Source organism: Mycteria americana, chromosome 7, assembly GCF_035582795.1.
Source record: "Mycteria americana isolate JAX WOST 10 ecotype Jacksonville Zoo and Gardens chromosome 7, USCA_MyAme_1.0, whole genome shotgun sequence".
Lineage (NCBI taxonomy): Eukaryota > Metazoa > Chordata > Aves > Ciconiiformes > Ciconiidae > Mycteria > Mycteria americana.
In genome coordinates, this window is record NC_134371.1 from 58,289,174 (window position 1) to 58,310,862 (window position 21,689).

At 61.3% G+C, this 21,689-nt stretch overlaps 2 protein-coding genes across 5 annotated transcripts in view; one reads left to right on the forward strand and one right to left on the reverse strand.

Annotated features, from left to right (window-relative positions):
• DMAP1 (DNA methyltransferase 1 associated protein 1) overlaps positions 1–10,884 on the forward strand; it is a 44,810-nt gene extending 33,926 nt beyond the window's left edge. For 3 of the 4 annotated variants that reach the window (XM_075508621.1, XM_075508619.1, XM_075508620.1), the window contains exon 11: positions 4,675–10,884. In XM_075508621.1, coding sequence (XP_075364736.1) covers positions 4,675–4,773 — 99 coding nt within the window. In that variant the 3' untranslated portion in view covers positions 4,774–10,884. Of the gene's footprint in view, positions 1–5; positions 444–4,674 lie in introns of those variants that run through there. The other variant, XM_075508617.1, reaches the window with a different exon arrangement.
• ERI3 (ERI1 exoribonuclease family member 3) overlaps positions 2,000–21,689 on the reverse strand; it is a 135,109-nt gene continuing 115,419 nt past the window's right edge. The window contains exon 8 of the mRNA XM_075508628.1: positions 2,000–3,596. Coding sequence (XP_075364743.1) covers positions 3,514–3,596 — 83 coding nt within the window. The 3' untranslated portion in view covers positions 2,000–3,513. The remainder of the gene's footprint in view (positions 3,597–21,689) is intronic.

Sequence of the window (21,689 nt, forward strand, 5' to 3'; positions counted from 1 at the left end):
AGCAGAGAAAGCGAAGGGAGTCGGCTTCCAGCTCCTCCTCCATCAAGAAGGTGAAGAAGCCGTGAGCCCCCTGCGCTGGGCGAGGAGGAGGCGCAGAGCTGTGTGCAGGGTCAGTGCCATCCTGTCCGGGAGCCCCCAGGGACAGCTGGCTGCCTGCAGAGATGGGGCAGGATGGGGGCCCTGCTGGGGCAAACACCGCTGTGCTCCAGAGAACAGCGGGAGCCATCCCCTGCCCAGCGCCGCAGCCCCAGCCCCATCTGACCTCCGGAGCAGTGCGACCTCCAGGCACCTGCAGCAGGTGCTGGAGGGGGGCCCCGGGGCTGCGCAGGGCTCTGCCGCAGCCGCTGCTCCCCCAAGGCCGTGCATGGCTGCCCCGTGGCCGCTTGCGTGAGCTGCGGTTTGTTCTGGTGGGGGTTTTTTGGTTTTGGGTTTTTTTTTACATGCCAGATTTTTGTGAGCCTCCCTGTAAATACAGAACCCATCACTTATACTGGAGCAGAGTCATCATTAGCCCCGGTGAGCCTGTGCGGAGTGGGAGAAGATGGTGCGAGCTGTCTCGCCTCCACCCCAGGCAGGCCGGGTGCCGCTACCTGTACTGGGAGCCCTGGCTGCCGGTGGCTCTCCCTGAGCCTGCCCGCCTCGGTCGCAGGGCTGCAGTGGGAGGTTGGTGCAAAGGCTGCCAGACCCTGCTCCGGGCTGCTGCAGCACCGCTTGCACCGGGCTGGGGAGCTCCCTCCAGCGTCCCCCGTGCCCAGCCCCTGCGTAGCTGCTCTCCTCCGTCGGTTCTTGCGTGCCCCACACCTGCAAGCGCCGCCTCGCCTGGGTGAGAGGATGGCCCTGCCGGGAAACACTCGTGTTGTCCCCAGCACTGGCTGTCAGGCCCAGTTCCTCCTCCTGCTGCCCTGCCCAAGGCAGGCGGACGCCTCTGGCTTCGGTCTGTGGTGAGAGGGGCCCCTGGTCCCTGCGCCCCATGTTTTGCAGGGCCTTGGAGTGGCTGAGGCATCGCCGATGCCAGCGATAGGAGCCTGGGTTCTGCAGCCACCGCGGGCACAGGTGGCCCTGGCTGCGTGTCCTGCTCTGGGCCGCCCACCCTGTGTCCCCTCCACGCTTTCAAGTGTAACTGGCGATCGATCCACTGTGACAACGTCTTCTGAGTCACATTCTCGCCTGCAGGAGTAAAGGGCAAAGGCCAAGTTCTTAGTTTTCATAGAAAACTAATTAGACGACTCCATCGAAAATAGGTCAATAAAGCTGATCAGGGGCTGCACAGAGGGAGCCATTAAAACCCCCGTGACCTTTGCGTGGAGCAAGCGGGCTGGGGCTGCCCCTTCCCTCCGGGAGCTGCCCACTCTGTGCCAGCTGGACGGCCGCGTCCCTGTCACCCCGCGGCACCGCGGCGCTGGGCAGGGTCCCTCGGGCACCTGGACGTGGTGGTGTTTCCAGCACGGCTCGGTACGGCTCCCGCGCATCACGGTGCTGTGCTCACGCTGGCTCTGCTGCCTGGGGCAGAGCGGGTGCCCCCGCGCGCTGGGTAGAGCCGCGCCGGCTCCAGCCTGTAGCGGAGATAAGTGCGGTAGCAGCCATGTGGGTGCAGCGTGCCAGGCTGCAGGCGGGATGGCAGATGCCAGTGGGACGTGGTGGTGGCTGTCACCCCGCACTGGGCAGAAGGCTGTGCTGGGGCCCACCTGTGGGTGCAGCCCAGCTGGGACGGGCTGGTGGCATCCTCGGGGCAGAGCCATCCTGGGGCACCAGCAAAGCCGAGGTGGGGGGAGACTGCTGGGCTGGAGAGCAGGGCAGTGCTCCCAGCAGCAGGGAACACCCGAACCTCCCTTTCACAGCTGAAAAGTTTGCCTTTTTGGGGAGCATGGACATGCTGGGGTGCCATACCCCGGTGACGGCAGCCCCACTGGTGGGGCACCCTGCTCCCACGTACCCAGGTGGCACACCCCTGCCTCCACCGCTCCGCACGCACTCGCACATGCATGGGCATAGCCTGGGCTCCTTTACCCCCAAACTTTATTCATGTGGCACATTTACAGCAAGGATTGGAATAACTAGACAATGAAAATGCTGGGTTTGCATTATCGGTTGGTTTAACTGGAACACCACACACCATGCAGTCATGTACCGCCAAGTTCAGTGCCTGTATTGCCCTTCTGGCTGCCGTCACCGGCTTCGCTCCAGGCCATGCACGCACGGGCCCGGGGCTGCAGCCTCCCTGCAGGTCAGCGCCCGGACGAGGGCTCCATTCAGCAGGGCCCCGGGGCTGGGTGACACCGGGGGGACGCGCGCCCTCAGCCTGCCCCATGGCTGCCCCCAACTGCCCTGGCCAGCCGGGAGCCCAGCCAGCCGGAGGGGATGTGCTCGGCAACTCTCTCAGGCAACAAGCCAGCTGCTGCTGAGCGTCCACGGGGACCTGCGAGGGGCACGGCACGGCCCGCGGGGACCGTGGGCATATGGGGGGGGGCCAAGCCTCAGCTCAGGAACTGAGGGAGGCCGGATGGGGACAGAGGGGAGCGGAGTCGGGGGCCTGGGGCAATCTGCAGCTCCCCTGCTTGGGTACCTCGGGCCGGGGGCCAGCGCACGCTGGCACGTCCACCGCCGGCAATGGACGCGGTGCTGCGGCGAGGCTGGCCCTGGTGGAGCTGGAATTGGTCGGCGGGGCCGGGGCAGGGTCGGGCATCCCACCCAGCCCCGCAAGAGGCACGAGCAGACGGGGATGGGATGGGACGCGGCTCCACGCGGACACTGTCACCTCCCTCCTGCCGCCCGCCCGCCCGCCCGCCGGGCCCCCACCCCACTGAAGGGAGCCCTCCGGGGCCCCGCAGCCCGCGGTGGGGCTGCCAGGGGCTCTGCAGCGGAGAATACAGGCACTTCACCTTGAACATAAAGAGACGGATCGCGTTTGTCACATACAGGAGTCAGAGAGGGGTTAGTGTTGACTCAAAAAGGGGAAAAGGCGCTCGGGGGAGAGGCGGGGGGGCTGGCGGGGAGGGCGAGGGGCCGTCTCGACACTGCTGAGCCTCCGTGAGCGCTGCCCGGGCGTGGGCACGCACCGGCCTCGCTGCAGCAGCCATCGAGGCCTGAAAACATAAAACCAGAGAAAAGAAAGAAGAAGGGAAGGTGGGGACGGCCCATGCCGGGGAGGAGATGGGGGATGCTCTGGCTATGGGGCGGGAGAGGGAGGACGGGGTAGGATATGGAGGGAGGGACGGAAATCGGGAGCCAAAGAAAAAGAACAAACTACGAGTCTAAAATGTGGTGCAAGCGCCCTACGCGGCTGTCCGCTAGCATGGCATAATGTCCGGAGCAGCCCAGAGAGGGAGTCACATCAGGTCTACACAGATTTGCCTTCCCATATATACAACCTCTACTGGAGTTAACAGCTGAAATTGAGATTTTTTGTGTCGGTTCCTCTGGCCTCGGTTGCCGTTTTTTTTTAATGCTGGAGCCCGTCCTCCCCGCCTCGCCGGCGCCGGGCGCATGCAGCCCTTGCCTGGCTTGCCTTGGGGATCAAAAGGGTTTGGAGGTCTGCTTGAAGATGAAGCCTCTATGGGCCAGTGTCTTCATGATGTTGGCGATGTTCTTACAGTCATCTGCGGAGAGAGCACAGGGATGCCGGGTTAGAGCCACGATCCAACCGGGAGCTGTTAGATCAAGCTCCGAGTCCCACACCGGGGCTGTGCCCGGAGCTGCAGGGCCCCCCGCATTCCTTTGGGGGACGTGGGGGGCTGTGCAGCTCCGGGCACAGCCCCTGTATCCCCGCCAGTCCAGGCACTCTGTCCCAAGTGCCCTGCAGTGGTGTGGGGTGAGTACAGGGTCCCCGGCTCCCCGGCACTGGCGACCTGCATCCCGGTACGGCCCCGTGCTGCGCTGGGATGGAGCCATGCCCAGGACCCGGCGGCTTGCCTGGGGCAGTGGCATCGCCCAGGCTGCTGGCTGACACATCCCTGGTTCCTCCAGGCCAGTTCTTTCCCTACAGCCCATCGGGAGCCGGTGGATGGGGAAGGCAGTGTTCCAAGCTGGACCCATGCTGGCCCCCAGCTCTTGGCCGGCGGCTGCTTCCCTGCAAGCCCAGTGCCGGTCACCCCAGGCTCCGCTTCCAGCACCCCTGTCCCTCAGTGGCACTGGCCAGCAAAGGGGCTGTCCCCACACCGGGATGGGGATGGCAGGTGATGCCGGAGCTGCTGGCAGCCAAGCAAGGGTCCTCTCCGTCCCCTCGCCCTCCGCAGGCAGGGGCTATGTGGCACCTGGCTCGCTCTGCTTGCCACCGTGGTTCAGCATCGTCCCCATCCCCCCCAGAGCCAGCCCTCGGTGCTGCCCCGTGCCCACCGGCCCCAGGCTGGCAGGCAGCGGGTGGCCGGGCCGGTGAGCTGCAGCCGTCCCTGGTGCGGGGCCGCGGTCGAAGCGGGTGCCGGGGGCCGGCTGGCGGCACCGCAGCCGCCAGAGCGAGCGGTGGCGGGGCAGCGAGCCGGGGAGGGGGAAGGCTCCGGCTGGTGTTATTTACCTGGGACTAAATGCAGGCACCGTTTGCTAAAATAGAAGCTGGGCTTAAATTGATTCCCGGTGTCTATATTTCATGTTGAAAATTGGCTTGTAAATCCATGTTTTGATCTATGAGGGCCGTCTCCTTAAGAAAAAGCAAGAGTAAATGTGTAATTTCTCCCTTGACAGCACACGGCGCAGAGGCGATCCTTCTTCCCGCTCCCCTCCGTTTCGGGACAGCTCCACTCGTTCCGATTACCACTCTTTCTTCCTCGCCCCACGCCTTGATGTCTCCATTTCATTACCGCCCGCCCATTTATCAAGCTGTTACCGTAAGGGTGACTTTGCCCACTTGCGTGTGGCAGCGGGGCCCGGCTGACACGGGGAGAGGGTGCCCCGGGAGGGGGGGGCGCAGGCAGGGCCCCCCTCTCCCCGCCACCGCTGGATGGATGTTGTGGTGGAGGGAAGGCTGCATCATTACTGATGTGTAAATGATAAAGAAGCCTCCACATCCATCTCCCAACTGTAAATCCAGGGAGTGCTTTATAATCAAGCTACAGCGATAATAATGTGAAATTAGGTCTCTCTATCAACGGGAGGAGGCCTTTTAATCACGGCTTAAAGGGTGCAAACGCTGTTTATCATAATTGAACTGTATCCGGGCTAATTGTGGCCATATTTCACTGTCTAGGAGACAGCAGGCTGCCTGCTGACAGTGCCGCGTGCCGGATTGAGGGCCCCGCGCAGACGGGCAGCGCTGCCCTGCTGCCAGGCGCCTGCCTGCAGGGACGGGGCTGCCAGGCCGCCTTGCCGCTCCCTGCCAGACCAGCAGCCCTGCCCAGCCCCCCCGCGCCCGGTGACCCGGTGGCAAAGCCGTCGCCCATCGGTCGGAGGTGCAGGGGGCTTCCCCTGCGCGCAGCTCCCCGGGGGACCGCCATGAGCTGCCGGGGACCCTCCTGGCTGATGGCCGGCAGCGGGAGAGGTAACGTCCCCGTCAGAGCCATGTGCCGCCCGAGCGTCCCCCAGGCCCTCTCATGGCACCCCTTCCCCTCGCCGGTGTGCCAGGCCAGGGAAGGCAGCCGGGCATGAGGACAGCCTGACGAAGGAGCGGTGTCCCCAGCCCCACCGGCTGGTGCGGGGGCAGAGACGAGCCCGTCTCTGTGCCTCTGTCCTCTCCGTTGGCCAAGGTGGCACCGATGGCTCTGTAAGGGCCCTGGAGATGACGGGTGTCCTGCGTGGCCAAGCCACAGTGCCAGTTCCTGCTGCCACTTGTTCCCGCTCAAGCAAGCCCCGTGCCGTCCTTAGACCCCCCTGCTCCATCCATCTCACCCCCTGGCCAGCTGAGCTCCTGCAAAACCAGCACCGGACCTGGCCCTGGAGCCAGCTTCCAGTGGGACCTAGCAGGGAAACAGTGGCTTGAAATCTGGGAAAACCAAAGCAGGGGGAGTGCAAGTGTTTGCAGCCAAAGTACCCCCACCCCACCGCCAGCCCTGGCCTGGTCCCCCCGAAAAGTAACAGCAAAGCAAATCCTGGCCTCTGAGCTGCATCAGGTGGGCGCAGGTGAGCGGCTTGGATTTGAAAGCACAGCCCCGGCCACTGCCCTTCACCGCTCCCAGGCATCCCGCATCCCACCTCCCTGCACGCAGCATCGCCCCGGGCTGGTGTGGGCCACCGGGACTTGGCTATTGCTCCATATTGCTGAAAGGGAAACTGTGCAGAGACCTGGGGAGCAGCCAAACTGGCAGCGAGACCCCACAGCACCTCCTGGGACCCCCGAGCTGGTCCCTGGGGAGACCCTCCGCGACCACCAGCTGCTTCCTAAACCCCACCAGCCGTCTCCCCAAAGCCCTGATGTGCTCTCGCACCGGGTGCCGGCGCTGGGAGCTGTGCTGGGCTCTGGGCTACCACCCTGCAAAGCCAGTGGGACCCCGGCGGATCGGTGCCACCCGCACGCCGGTGCCGGCAGCACCGTCCTTGCCGTCCCAAATGATGCCACGGCCCCCTGGCAGCGGGAGCGCCAAGCTCGTCATAAGTCATTTAGTGAGACTCATTCCAAATCAGCACTAAGGTAAACATGCTTATTATAATTATCCATGTAAAAAAAAATCAACAACAGCAGAACAACTTTCTAATATGCAATTACAGCCATCTATTGATTTTACAATGTAATCCGCTCCGATTGATTTAATAACACAATTATAGGCTGGCTCTCGGGATATTAGAGTGGGAGATTTTCATAAACTCCAAAGCAAAAAACTAAGCGGCTTTTAAAACAACACAGTCAGATGGCTGTTTGGGGAATTATTAGCAATATGAAATCCTCTAAATCTGGCCGTCGTTACCTTGTGAAAGGAATTTCTATTACAAAAATGGCAATTGACAGCCTAAGAGAGCGCGAACGGGATTGCTTTGCTGCTCTTTCAGTGCTTAATCCATCGCAAAGGTGATCACGGGGCGGGGGACGAGCGGGCTCCGAGGCAGGTGGGGCGCGCGGGCAGCCCTGCCCACCCCGTGCCCCCCAGCCCGGCTCCCCGGGGGCACGCGGCCGCGGCGGGGCTGCCCCAGCACCCAGGCTGGCACCGCCAGCCCCGTCCCGTCAGGGCGACCCTGCCTGCGGCCGCGGAGGCTGGCGGGGTGCGGAGCCCCCCATGATCCCTATCGCAGCGCACGCGGCTTGCCCCGGTCCCAGACGCCTCCGGGGCGGTTGGGGTGCCCGCCTGTGTCCCCAGGCCTGAGCAAGGGGACGGGGTGAAGGCGGCCCCGCGCTGCCGGCCGGCACGGCTCCCTGGGTGCCGCGCAGGCGCGCACACGTACGCGCGCCCCCGCTCTCCTCGTGCTCGCTCCCTCAATGTATTCCCGACTTTATGGGCACATTTTTCTTGTCAAGCTGACAGGGTTGCTAAGTGGATTTCTCCCTGATATGCGGACGGATTATCACATTACTCCAATGTCCTACACAAACATATTACTTTATATTCAATAGCCCTAATGAATATAAACTGCTTTTTCTTTTTTGGGGGTGGGGGGTAATCTATAGATTTTTAATGAGGGCACTATTAACTCCCTCCTCTTTAAAACAGACTTAGGTGCAGCCTCTGAGTAGAAAATCAATGGTGTTATTGTAGGAATATTGTATATTGATATTGTAATAATAAGATGCAATTGATTTAGGGGTGTTGTGCGGTGTGTGTGAAAGGGGTCAGCCTGGGGTTATCCTGCAAAGGGAGCAGCGGCTCTGCCCTGCCTCCCTGCCCCTCGCCTTGTCGTGCCGCTTCCGAGCATCGCCCTGTGTCCCCCCGCGGCAGCCCCAGGACGGCCGGGGTCGAGCTCGCCCTCAGGCGCTGGGTTCCGGCTGCCTCCGGGACCCTCCTTGGCCGGGCTGCCAGTGCAGCGCGGGGTGATGTGCCGCCCCGACTCCCCTCGCCCTGGCTGGCTTAGCCCTGCCGGCTTTTAACCCTCCCGCCCGGTGTTTTAGCATTACCCACTGCAACACCGCACCACCTCGGCACCCACGTCCCGGCCCTCTCCGCGTCTTGCCAAGCTCTCACCGCAGCGACAGCCAAGGACAGCGGCACGTGCACACGTGTGGGGTGACAGGAGCCCTCTTTTAATTAGGGCTGGAGTTTGCCGCCGTTCAGCATCGCTGGCTGCCCTTGTCCTTGGAGGGGGACGGACATTCCCACCGAGCTCCTCTGTCGGGACAGAGGCAGAAACTCCTCAGGACGCGGCGCTGGGCTCACCGCCCGGCGTGCACCCTCCCTCCGGCCACTGCAAAGTGGCACCGCTGTGAACCCAGGACGAGCTCAAGGATTTTGTCAGCAGGAGGCTGGCCCGCAGCCCGGGCACGATGCGGCCACGCCACGGGAAGGGGCTGCCAGGAAGAGCGATGCTCCCTCGGGGAGAGCATCACCTCCGCACCCACCGCTGGCACCAGGGAGAAGGGAAGGGGCCGCGTCCCCACGCACCCCGCCCTGCCAGCATTTCCCCCATCTCTCCCGCCTCCCCACGGGACCAGACTGCCCGGACGCCACCGCCACGGGGGCTCGCAGGGCCGAGCGCTGCCGCGACTGCCGTGCGCTGGGCCGAGACGCTTGCGGTGCAAGGAGTGAGCTTTTCAATCCCAGCGGCCGCCCGGGCGGGCTGTGGGTGGCTGGGGGAGCACAGGGCCCCCCTAAATGTGCTCATTTGGAAGCAGCCCCACCGCACCTGTGCTACGGCCGGGAAGACGGATCACCCCCGGCCCGAGCTGAGCAGGTCCATATTTAAACTGTCCCCATGCTTTATGGGCTGTACAAGAACTGATGCTCAGGCGACGAGGGGCCATTTGTCAATGTTCTAATGGCAGATCCCTGTTAATGAATAATATCGCTGCTGCCTTTGTATAACAGTCCCCTGCAAAGCGGAAACAGGGCCGCCCGGCCACTGCCGCCCTTCGACTCCCCGCTGCCGACCCTGGGTGACAGCAGGTGGCCTTGTGACCGGCAGGAGCCGTGCGGTCCCCACGCAGCCCGGCACTGCTGCTGGCATCCCCGGCAATTGGAAAGGGGAGCACTGGGTGCTGTGTCACCCCAGTGGGCTGCGCTGCTCCCCGTGAGCGGGCACACCCCTGGGAGGGGACAGCCATCGGGGGCAAGGAGTGACGGCGTTTGCCCGGCACGCAGAGCCAGGCTCTCGTGGCCGCTCATCCTGCCTGTGCCAGAGCCGGGAGGGAGCTGTATCTGCTCTGCATCCATCCCCACCGTGGCATGCCAGGCGAGGTGGAGACACCGGGATGCCCGGCCCCAGTGGTGACAAGGACACGGCAGAGCACAGAGCTCCCAGCCTGAAGGGAGCCGTGGGGACGATGGGGACGGTCCTGCTGGTCTGCTCCCAAATGAATGGCCTCATAATCCTGTGCGTGGAGCGAGGGGCTCCGCATGCCCCGCACAGCCAGCAGGTATATTAGGTGGAGCTGACAGCGACGTGCAGAATATTAAGAATAACTTACCTCATTATCTGCAATTACGTTACTGCCACACACCTCATTTCTTCACGAAGAAAAGAAAATTAGTTTTATATTGACTTCATCCCAGTGCCTCCCCTGCCTGCCCCGCCACTGAATGCCCGCACGGGCTCTAAAGAGGGTTTGGACACAATTAATACTCGTCTCCCCCCATACCTGTTGCTGTCCCTGTCCCGAGGGGACAGGATGCCCGTCCCACCCCCTGCACACCGGGGTCAGTGAAGCCCCCAAATCCGGCTCACCCTAGGAGGGATGCTGGAGCAGGGAGGGCCCGTCTCTGGCAGTTCCCAGGTCTGCAGGGAGGTGACACTGCCGGGTGTCCCTGGGGAAGCAGCCAGGCAGACGAGCGCAGCGGAGGGGACCTGTCCCGGCGCTCAACCTGCCACCCCAGGCACCTGCTTCCTCCTGCCCGGGCTGGCCACCATCACCCCATGGGTGACGGGCTGCTTCCTCCTGTCCCCTGCGCTGGGGACTGGAAGAAGGGTGAGCGGATCTGGGTGGCTGGGGACACAGCACCACAAGACACCCGGCTGCTGAGACGCCCGCCAGCCCCACAGGCTGCCGGATGGCCTGGCACAGGCGATGCCATGCCAGGGGACCCCGAGATGAGGGGCATCCCAGCTGGAGGGGACGGGCAGCTGGGGCTGAGCTCTCTCACACCATCCCCAACAGCTCCTGGAGCCCACGAGCCCGAAGGGCATCAACATTGCTGGGGCCGAGGGTGGCACAGGGTGCCCAGAGCCCTCGGTTTGTCCCCCAGCCCCCGTGACTGTCCCCGCACATCCAGCATCCTTGCAGGCCAGCAGCATCCCCGGGCAAACAAAGCGAGCGCCGCCATCGCCCCGCTCCCGGCCACAGCCACTCGCTGGCCGGGAGGGAAGGGGAGCGGCGTGCACGGCAATACAGGGAAAAAAGCCAATTTCATCTTTATTAGAAGGAGATTTCTCTTTTAGTAATAAGCACACTTCAAATAATTAGCGTGTTTTACGTAATAATGAAATTATGGAAATGCAGGCCACTTATTCAAACAAGTCACCATTACCATATTTTTAAATATTAGACTTAATTAGAGTTTATCACTTCAGAGAAGTACGAGGAGTGGAGATTTTTTTTCCTTTACAAAAAAAAATCCTCATAAAGTGTTTATTAAGAGCGGGTAAGAAGGGGATAATGATCTGTTTGGAAATTAAGGCAATCAAACATTTAATGCTCTGCACTCCTGTAGGCAAAAGCATTCAAATGAGTCAATTATACATCCATTATCCAGGCACGATTAAACAAGGCAGGACGGGGAATTTGTCCTCCGCATCATGCGATTGTCGCGAGGACTTATGTCCACTTAAAGGCAGCTAATAAAACACTAAACTTGGGGAAGAAGAGGAAGGGAGGACTGAGGAAAGAAAGGGAAGCGAGGCGGCGGGTCAGTGGGACCGCAGAGGGGCGAGGGTGGGAGGTGGGTAAGGATGGAGCCGTGTCTCCATCCCAGCCCTTCATAAATCAAAGTAATTAAGTTAACATGAAAATCAACTTCACCATCCCGTTAAATTACAGCATTTGCATATTAGGACTCAAATGAAGTAGGTAGCGGGCGAGGGGGGCGGGAGGGGAGGAGGGAGTGGGGGGGTCAGGGGAGAAGGATGGGGGGGACGCGCACCAAAAAGGGAACCATTTATTACGGTGAATAACTAATTTCAGAATTTATAGCGCTGGATTTTCGTTCCCGTGCCATTTATATTACAGAAGGAAATTAAGGGGCGGGCAGGAGGCTGGCTGGACATCTTTCTGCGTTATTGCTTGTCTGCCATTTGCAAATCATTATTAATTGTGGCCCGTGTCGCTGGTGCAGCAGGGCAGGGTGCCTGGACAGCCGGAGCAGACACACATATCTCTTCATCAGGACCCCAGCCGCTAGCCCTGGAGAGCCAATTACCCCTCCCTGATTGGTATCAGATAAGGAGGGAATTTTTACAAATTAGGGAATAAATAGAATTTCCACACGTGGAGCAGGGAGGGCTTGAGAGGCAGTAATGAAAAACGATACATCACCATCAGCCAGACAACCCTATTCATACGCCGATGCATTACGCTCACTACTCATAATCCCGCCGAGTGACAGACAGCCGCCGAGCCGGCCGAGCCGGAGGGGAGCGCATCCCGCTGGCCAGCCCGCGCCCAAGCACGGCCTCCAGCCACCAGCACCCTCGCCGCAGCCCAGGGAGGTCTCCCCTCCGCCGGCCCCGTGGCGCAGCCTCTGCCGTGGCCTCGCCGGCTGCACGCCGGCTGCTTGGCATCGCTCGGCCGTGCGGGCGGTGGGGACAGACCTCCCGGCAGGGGTGACGCCGCGCGGGAGCCGTCCCTGCTCTGCTGCCCACAGGAAGAGCCCGGCAGGACGAGCTTCCAAACTTGGCCCCGGGTTTGGCGGTCAAAGTCGGCAGCCGGGCACCCAGCTGCACCCCAGCCTCTCACCCGACTCCCGCGTTCCCACGGGTAAAGCACGTCTTCCTAAAATTACCCAGCCCAAACCGTGCCCTCAAGAAGACTCCCTCCTCCCTTGGTGGCTCATGGCAATATCCTGCTATTACAAGATCCCTACCTAATTTCCAGCAAGGATTTGCCTTTTTGTACTATTCAGCCCCCAAATCAGCCCGGCGGCTCTCCGCTCCGCTGCTCAGCCAGCCCGGGGTCCCCGCGCACCAGCGGGGTCCCTGTGTCACCTTGTGAGCGGTGCTAGGGCTCGAGGACGGGGGAGGCAGTGCCGGCTCCGACCAGCCACAGGAGCAGAGGACGCGCTCCTGCATGGCTCTGCTCCTGCATGGCTCTGCTCCTGCATGGCTCTGCTCCATCGGGAACAGGCTCGGGTTGGGGCACCTCCATCCCCCTGTGAGCCTACCGCCGAGGCAGCCCCAGCGCCAGTCCTCGCCCGGGGCAGACCCCAGAGCCACCGGCCGGCTGCGTCTCCCTCGCCAGGGCGTCCGCTTTCAGACCCTGGCAGCTCCCCGTGGCAGCACGGTCCTTTGCCCTGGGCTGGGATGGAGCTGGATGGCCCCGGGGCCACAGCTGGCACCCAGCTAAGGGGCGCCTGGCACGGGGCCGGCCTCAGAAGGAGCAAATCCTGGAAGTGCGGGGACCCCGCTGACATTCGGGAACCCAGTTTGCACCGTACTCCCCAGCGTCGGAGCCGCGTGCCTCCGCGCCCGTAATTAGCTCTCTCTTATGACAAGCACGTCACTAAACAAAATGCTCGGCAGGAGATCAATCTTGCCTGTAAGTCACGCAGCCTTTAATTTATTCAGCATACAATGTCGCTCCACCGCTGGCTTCCTGTAATTTATACCGTACACTGTCGTGTATTATTTAACTCGTCCGAGTGTTTTACAGCTCGCCTGAAAGTCGCCATGCAAAATAAAGTCAGGGCTGGGGCACTGGCGAGGTGCAGGGAGGATGCAAGCTGGCCCCTTGCTCTGGGGCTGGTACGGGACCTCTGGCCTGGCTCGGGGACAAGGTGATGGTGACAAGTTCCCACAGAAGTTGGTGGCTTAGGACCGCCCTCTCTGGGGCTCTCTGGGTGGGACTGGGAATGGGAATGGGAGGTGGGTCCCCACAGGAGCCCAGTAAACCGCAGGCTCCAACACTGGCGCTTCCGTCGAGGAGGAAGGAGGAAAGGACGGCGGCAGGGGGAGCGGGCAGCAGGACTCCTGCCTGCTGGGGCTGGGGTGCCTGGGGACACCCAGCTGGACCTGGGGATGCGACAGGGCAGAGATGCTCTCGGCACCCCTCCTGCCGGCTGCGCTAGATGCCGGGCATGGCCAGGCTGGTGCCTGCTCCTCTCTGCAACATGGACGGAGGGTCCCGTCACAGCCAGAGACGCCGAAGTGCAGTGAGGGAGATGGCTGGGAGCCCCGGGGGGTGGCTCAGCAGACGCAACAGCCTCATCGCCTGGACTAGCCTGGGCAGACTGTAGGGCTGCGGGCAGCTGCCAGAAAGGGACGGGGCAGGCAGGGGAGGTGAGCGAGCAGCAGCACTGCCGCCGTGTCCAGCCCAACCAGTACCAGTGCAACAGAGAAGTCCAGGGGACGGGTGGGAGACGGGATGCTGCTGCAGCCACGCTGCCCAGCCCACGGCCCATCACCACCATGGCTCTGCCTTTGCCCTGCCCGCACAGCCGGTACTGTCGCTGCCACTGGAGCGGGTCCCTGGGGATCCCGAGGGGTGCTGGTGGGAGCAGGGAGCCCCGCCAGGACGGTGGGGCTTCGTCCCACAGGCAGGGTGCCAGGAGCTGCCCCATCACCCCTTCTCCCGGTGCACACCCCGGAGCGGGCAGAGGGCAGGCAGGCAGGCAGCGTGCGGTGGGACGGCTCCTTCCTGGCCTCTCCAGCAGGACACACGGCAGCAGCAGCCAGGCCCTGAGAGCAGGAGGGAGATCCCACCCCAAAACTGGGGTAAGGACTGGGGCTAGCCTGGGCTGAGAGCCAGCCGGTAGCTGGCTGCTCTGAGCAGCTCACCTAGAGTTTGTCTTCGGCCGTGCAGCTGGATGGAAACAGTCAGTGATGTAGAGCTGGATATCCTCCGCAGGGAAGGTTAAAACCTCTGTTCAGTGTAAAGTTGCCATATCTAAGCACTTATGATCACGATATTTATGGCTAGTTTATTCCAGGCTGTTAAAGGCAGCAGTAGTTATCCACAGATAAAGGGAATTTGGCTCCCCTGATGCCTTTTCTCCCCGTGGCGAAGGCATGCCTGGCTGGAGCCGGGTGCTTGTGGTGTGTAACTCACCCGATGGTCCCTGCCAGAGCCAGCGCCGGGGCCAGGCACGTGGATGCTTGGCATGGCAGGGACGGCGGCTCTGGTTCTGCTGTATGGGAGCAGCGGGGACAGATAGGGGCAGAAGGCCAAACCGCTCTGGGCTTTTGCAGGGCATTTCATTTTGCAGGGCACTGCCCTGCTGTTGGCTCCGCTCCATGTCCAGATCCTGACACCCAGTCCCACCACTGGGATTGGACCCTAATTAGGGAGAAATTTCAAGGGAGAAATGAGAGAGTTTATAAAGCCGAGTTTCTCCTGCCTGTTGAGTGACACGAGATGTCAGAGAAAGGAAATAAAAGGCAAGGATGCAATTCCAGTGCCGCCGAGAGTGTGTGGCGAGTCCTAATGGAAAGTTCTCCTGCTCTTTAAAGCTTGGTCAGATGGCCTAGTTATTGCTTTAAAAGGACCCAGAATCAAACCGCGGCGCCGCACTCGAAGCCTTCAAATAAAGCGAGCTGTGTTTCTGCAGGTCCAGCGAGGCAGAGGCAGGCGATTACACAGAGAAGGGCAGGTCTCTTTATCTTGGAGGGAGACCTACCTATTTTTAAACATTAGCTCCAAATCAGCAGCTCACCTCTTTGTCTCACACAAACCCTCTCTCGCTTTCTGGAGGAGAGATCAAACGCCAGCCCTGCTGCCATTGTTTCTCTCCCAGCGAGATGGATGCGGGACTGTAATCTTCCCACAAAGCCGCACGCTTCAAAGGCATCAAAAGTGCTTATTAAAAGTCCTAGGAAACTAATTTAATAACATCCCAAAGGGCTGGAAAAATCAGCGCTGGCAGCTCAAAATATAACCTGGCGAAGGAGACGGGCCCCTGTTCAACACGACTACGTCTGTGGGTGGCTGCACGCAGGGCCGGGGTGCTTCGGCACGCAGACCTGCCCCACTCCCCGCGGCGTCACCGCCCCGGTGCTGCCCGCTCTCCTGCTGGGGACGCAGCCGGGCGAGCAGGAGCGTGGGGGACCCTGCCCCGATGGCACCGCCAGCGCAGCTCGCGCAGGACCGTGTCCCCACCAAGGGCTTGGCTGGGCTGGGGGCATCCTTGCACGGTGGGGACAGAGCCCGTCTGTCCGCCCCGGCTCTGCAGCTCGGCTCCCCTTGTCGAGCCGAAGAGCCCTGCACCGTCCCGGAGGCAGGATTCCAGGCTTGTCTCTGAAACATGAAGAGCACCGGGTGGCCTTTGCCGGCCATCTTGGTGGCTGCTGGAGCGGCAGCTTTGTGCAACGCTCACCCAGCCTGCCGGGCTGCAGGGAGCCGCACACGAGGGAGACGCACGCCGGGCCCGTACGCAGTGCGGACAGGGATGTCGGGCAGACCTAGGAAGCCGTGTCAGAGAGACCCCTGCGCTACGTGTGAGACAGACCTGCCCATCGCCCGCGGGGACGGGCTGACATACGTGCAGCAGGCACGTGCTGACAGCCGCAGCAGCACGAGGGCTGCACTCCCCTGCATCCCCCGGAGCCGGTCCCTGCTCCCAGCCCGCGCCGGGCGACGTGCGGGACCCCAGGGCTGCGTCCTGTCCGAGTGGCGCAGGCTCCCGCGGAAAGGGGCAGGGGATGGAAATTAACGCTCCAGCCTCCGTCTCATCCTGCCCATTAGCGGGGCTGTTTTACTCCGGATCATTAAATATGTATATCTTATTACACGCCTTGTTACAGTATTGAGCTCTATTGACTGATAATAAATTCCAAGCATCATCCTGGTCATAAATTTATCTGGAGATGATGAAGACTCAATAATCTAGTCATGCAGATAATATGATAGGGCCTTAAAAAAGATCATTACATTATATGTCAAAATTAAAAGTGAAATACACTTTATTAACACTGTTTCCACACTCGGGGCCATTACTTGTTATATCCCCTCCTGCCCTCCCACCCGCTGTCCCTCGGGTGAGGCAGGGAAGACGAGATGAGGCAGAGCTGCCACAGCTCTACCCTGGCAGGAGCCTGGCAGAGGGGTACAGGCGGGGTGGCAGGTGGTCGTGCCGGGACTTTCCAGCTTGACGCCAAGGATGCAGGGCTCTGCCCGGTACAGCGCTGCTGCCCTGCCCATCGGGCAACGGCCTCGGAGCATCTCCAGGTGTCTCAACAAGCTCCTGTGCCTGGTGCCACTCGCTGCCTGCAGGCAGCCCTCGGCAGGCCCTGGCTGTCGGCATCAGGACGAAGGGCAGCCTTGTCCCCAGCCTCCGGAAGAAAAAAGCGATCCCCTGCGGCTTCAGGTCTCCGGAGAAAGCTGCCCACCCACCGGGGTGAACCCAGCAGCTCCCACCCGACAGCACCTCTCGCTCGGGCTCTGGCAAGCTGCAGAGCCAGGACGGGGGTCCCTGCTCATGCAGTGTGGCACAGACAGCCGGGGAGCAGAAATGGGGACGTGGGTGCAGTGGGTGTCCCCTTCTGAGGCAGGAGGGGTCCCGGCAGGCTCCCAGTGCCCCGGTGCCGCTCTCACCAAGCTGCCCCTTGGCGGGACGGTGAGGGCCGGGCAGCTGCCGGCCATCCTCCCTGGGGACCTGGGCTCGGCCCCCCTCCTCCCGCTGGCCCTCCAAAGCCATTCCTCTCCTTTAACAAGAAGGTCACAGCCATTTAAACTCCTCTGATGAGGGCAGGCGGCTCGCGCCCCTCCTGCCTGGTGGGGCTGGCCTGGCCACGCTCCCGCCTGCGGATCAATGGCACGCGGCAAGTTTAAAGCGTGTCCCCCCGGCCCCCCTTCCCTCTGCCACCTTCCTCTCCAGACACGCAAGGTGACGAGTGCCGGGGGGGCCCGCGGATCGATGCCGTGACACGGATCGGCTGCCGGGAAAAACCAATCGCGGAGCAGATGGAAACCGACTTCTTCTTGTATCTGCCCAGCTCTCGCCGGGATAGATTGGCTGGAGAAATCCGATGGCGAGAGGAGACAAAGGGGGAGGCGATGGGGAGAGGAGGAAAGGGCTGATAATGCTCCTGCCGCGGCCGCTCTAATCTGTGACAGCCCGAGGATTTGCTGAAAACCATTATCACATTGCTCTCCCTTCTCTTGTCCCTGATAAAGCCCCGGCTAATCTGTTTGTTGCAGGTATCGAACGAATGCATTTAGCGAAACAAGGGGTGTGTGCGCACCTCCCTGCCCGTGGAGCAAATTTTTTTTTCCCTGCGCCTCCGGCCTTGCCGGAGGGTTAGGGGTTTTTAAAACCTAAACACCTCCGCCGACTGCCCTTTGTGAGTTTTGGGGAGCTTTTCTCTAGGCACTGCATTTCATCTTCATATCACAACTCATGGAGGGCGGCGAGCGAAGCCCTGGGGCCGGCGGGCGATGCAGCGGTGCCGTGGCACATCCCAGCCGGGAGAGCCGCTGCAGCCCGCCGTGCACCCAGCCGCACTCCCGTAGGGCAGAGCAGCCGAGATGGGGGGATGTGGGGGGTCTGCACCGTGGGAACGGCTCTTGGGCCCCCCGTCCACCGGAGCCCGGCTTGGCTTGCGCCTGCCTGTCTCGGTGCTGACCTCGGCCCTCCCCTTGCGAGAGGCTCTTTCTCCGGGGAGGAGAGATAATTCAGTGGCTGTGAGAGCCCAGACCCGGGGCTCCCGCAGCCGCCTGTTACAAACAGTTCTAGTGGAACATTAATTACAGTAATTTAGCCGTGGAACACTAACTGCAGCCAGTGCAATAGCATTCAGTACATTAGTGGCTATAACCCACTCCTTAAAAAAGACATTTGGCTACTGACAGCTGATAAAATGAGTTGTGAAGCATAACCAAAGGGAAAAAAAAAAAAATCAGAAGCGCGCTGGGAGCGAGCCGTGGGGCAGCTGGGTGGGGGGCAGCACCCTACGGGGTGCCAGGGGGCACAGGGGGTGCAGGCAGAGGGGCAGGAGGCGGCGGGGGGCCGCAGCAGGCACCCTCCTGCCCGCCACGCAGCACAGGGGCCGGTGGGGTCCCTGTGCCGCGGGAGGGCTCGGCGAGGCGGGGGGCGCGGGGCCGCGTCTCGGCAGTATGTCAAACAGAAGGACATTTCCTTCTATCTCCCAGCCGCCGCCCCAGGGCACAATCCACCTACATTCAATCTTTACTCCACTACACATGTTTCCTTTCCAGCCTCGGATTATTTTTTATCATCAAATTACCGTGGCGATAAGATGGAGTAGATGTGATAGCGAGCAGAGCGCCCGCCCTCCCCTCTCCCGCCGTTCCCCAGCATCCCTCCTCCCTCCGCCACCCCCAGGCTCCCGGCTCTGAGCAGGCGGGGGTTATCCAAATGTCAGGGGGTGAGGAGAGAACCCCCGGCAGCTGGATTCACCGGCTGGGACCAAACCGCGGCTGGCAGCGAGCACCCGGGCGCAGGCAGGCAGCAGCTGCCGCACAGCTCGGGTGCCCACCAAGCTGGCCGGGAAAACTTGCGGGGTGCCCTGCCGCGGCGTGGGACCCCGCCGGCAGCTGTGCCGTGGCAGAGCCGGAGCCGAGCATCTGCTCCCCACTGCTCCGCCGCAGCACCCTGGCTCCCCCACTGCACCCGATGCCCCAGCCCGGCACGGGAGGTGCGACAGCCCGGTGACACCGGTGAGGCAGCAGGGACACGGGGAGCCCCGGCGCAGGGGCGGCCGGGAAAAGCGCAGCCGTGCCGTTACGAGCCCGAGCAGCGCCGCAAGGCCCCGCTGTGATGAATCCTCCCCATCTCCTTGTTTACTCCTGTCTGCAACAAATGAGTCCCTGCCCGTCCGGGGATAGCTCATCCGGAGGAATGCTCTTTCAGGCCTCTCCCTCTAATCCCTATTAATTTAAATAATGCTCGGCCACTCTTCTCAAACTATTTATTATTTATCAGGTTTGTTTATTTGTAGCTAACAGGTAGCGCTCAGCATGCGTCCCCGGCACAGGGACAGGGGCCGTTCATCACACCGGCTCCCCCGCCATCCACCATCCGTCAATTACTCCTGCTTCCTTTAATTAGTAATGAGGACTAATATCTCTGCCTGGGATGGCGGCTGGAGTGGAACTTCCCTCCAGTGGCATCTGAGCAGCACCAGGGAGGGAATGAAAAATAAATACCTGCACCAGGCTGCTGCTGCTGCTCCTGGATGAGCTGGGGTGCTCGCCAGCCCCCACGCACCCCTTCCCAGGGGGGGTGTCCGGTCCCTGGCTCTTCCCCAAGTGTCCCCTGTACACCAGAGGCTCCTACCCAGCAGGGCAGGGGAGGTGATGCCAGCCAGGTCCCGATCCACGAGTGCCCTTTCCCGCACAGCAGGGCCATCCCAAACCACGGGGGATCCCCTGCCGAGCCCCAGCTGCTGAGCTCCGCAGGGGTTATCGGCAACGGGAAGCCTAAATTAAATGCCCGTTAGAGCCTCTGGCCTCGCCTGGCGGTCCTGGGGAGCTCTGTATCAGAACATGCCATCCAGAGGCAGCCTAATAGCGAAGGCAGCACATGATATAAATGGAGCCCCTTTGATTTATTGACTGGGAGAAGTTTTTACACGATATCCCATTAAGACGGACGGCTCTGTTTACAGCCAGGCCATCTAGCTATAGGGACCCTGAACTGGATGGTGTGTTTTGCTATTGCTCTTCAGGCAGACACCTCATTAAGGGGAACAGCATATGGAGCTCTCTGGATCTATACTTCATGAGTCCTGAGGGAGGCTTTTACCATTTTTAATAAGCGGGCAAGGTTAGCAAACCTGCAACGCGGTGACCTCCCCTCCCCGTGCGATGGATCTCCCTGAAACGCAGAGAGCTGGACTCACCGGGTGCGTGCGGGACTCCATAAATCACCTCCCCGCTGCCAGCCAGGGAAACCGTCCGGGGAGGACAGGAAGGGGGGTCCGGACCAGGCAATGCCACTTTCCAAAATGCAGCAGCGGCGCGGGGCTCAGCCGAATGCACTGGGGGCAGGCGGCTTGGCAGGGAGCGGTGCGGAGCGTGCCCCTGCCCATCGCACCGGCAGGGTGATGGGCAGCACGTGGGCGGCTCAGCCGGCAAAGGTGCTTTAAGGAGAGAGCGTTAACACGATAGCCACAGTGCAGGAAACGAAACCCCCAGCTGGCTGTCCAGGTGGGATTATTCCGTATTCAGTAACACGGCTGTTTAGGAGAACAAGTAATCTCTGGCAAAGACCTCCGGCTCTTCTCCGATCTGATAAAGCCCTGCAGCCTACAGGCAAGCTGGCCCCTGCATGGGCTGCTGGATGTGGATGCCATAGGCCGGGGCTGCCGGGGCCGGAGGCAGGTCGCACCCCCAGGTACAGCAGCACAGACATAAGCTCTCAAGGCAGCGGGTAACACGTGCTTATGGGCAGAGCTCCCACCATCTCCTCCTGGCCCGGGTACATGGCTGTGCGCCCACCCGCTCCCCAACAACAGCAATCTGGCTCTGGCCCATCAGCCAGCCCTTAAATCCCTGTTTTTCAAAGCTGCGGTACCAGCTAAGCACTATAACCATCACCAGTCATTGCCGTTTGACTTAGACATCTAAAATTCACACCATGGAAAAACCTGCCAGAAAAGCAGGAGACTGAGAGTGTGGTTGTTTCCTTTCGAGAAGTCTGCCTGGCTCTGGCTGGGAAAGAGGGAAGGCAGAGAAGGACAAACAGACAGACACAGCGGCATATTTGGGTCTCTTTCCAGAGATTCTCTCACAAACAGTCTGAGCATCTTTGAAATGAAATTTTGTAGGCGATTAGCTCACAATGTGAACTTAATTGCTTTTGGTATTTAAAAAACCCCATTAAATTAAATGGCCGAGATATTGAGGCTTAAGCAATGGCTGCTTCCAATGCACAGTAACTACCAGCCTCATTACTGGGACGCCAATTCCAGCGGCGGAAGGCGCAGACCCATGCGACGTGACCGGTGTGGCTCTAACGCTCCCTCCCAGCTCACAGCCCGCGGGTGAGAGGATCATCAACAGCAGTGAGAGGATGGCTCGGAGCAAGGCTGGCAGGGAGCAGCAGCCCAACAGTGTGCTGAGCTCCTGGTTCCCCAAAGCACCCTTGTTGGACCAGACAAGCCAGACCTGGGGGTCTGGAAGCCAAGGGAATATCGGGTGCCTTCAGCTCGATGAGAGGAGCAGCCAGAGTGGGACGGCAGGACACCTGGGTCCCGCTCCGCCAGGACATCAGGGTGACCTCCAGCGAGCCGCTTTGGTCCCCGTTCCTTGGGGATCCTGCGGTGCTCGCACTGCCCGCACTCGGAGAGTGATGGGCGTGCAGCTCCCACGAGTGGCTATTAGTGATGCGAGCTTGGCTGGCACTGCTCTTCCCCAGGGACAGCCCCAACGCTGGCACCTTGCACCCCTTTATGCCAGCGCCACGCAAAGGAGCTCTCCTCCGCCGCAGAGCCGGCAGCACTGCCCCGCTTTGCATTTAGTGCCGTAATACAATAGAGCGGCCAATGGTAGTGCTTTCACCTTACTTTACTTGTTTGTT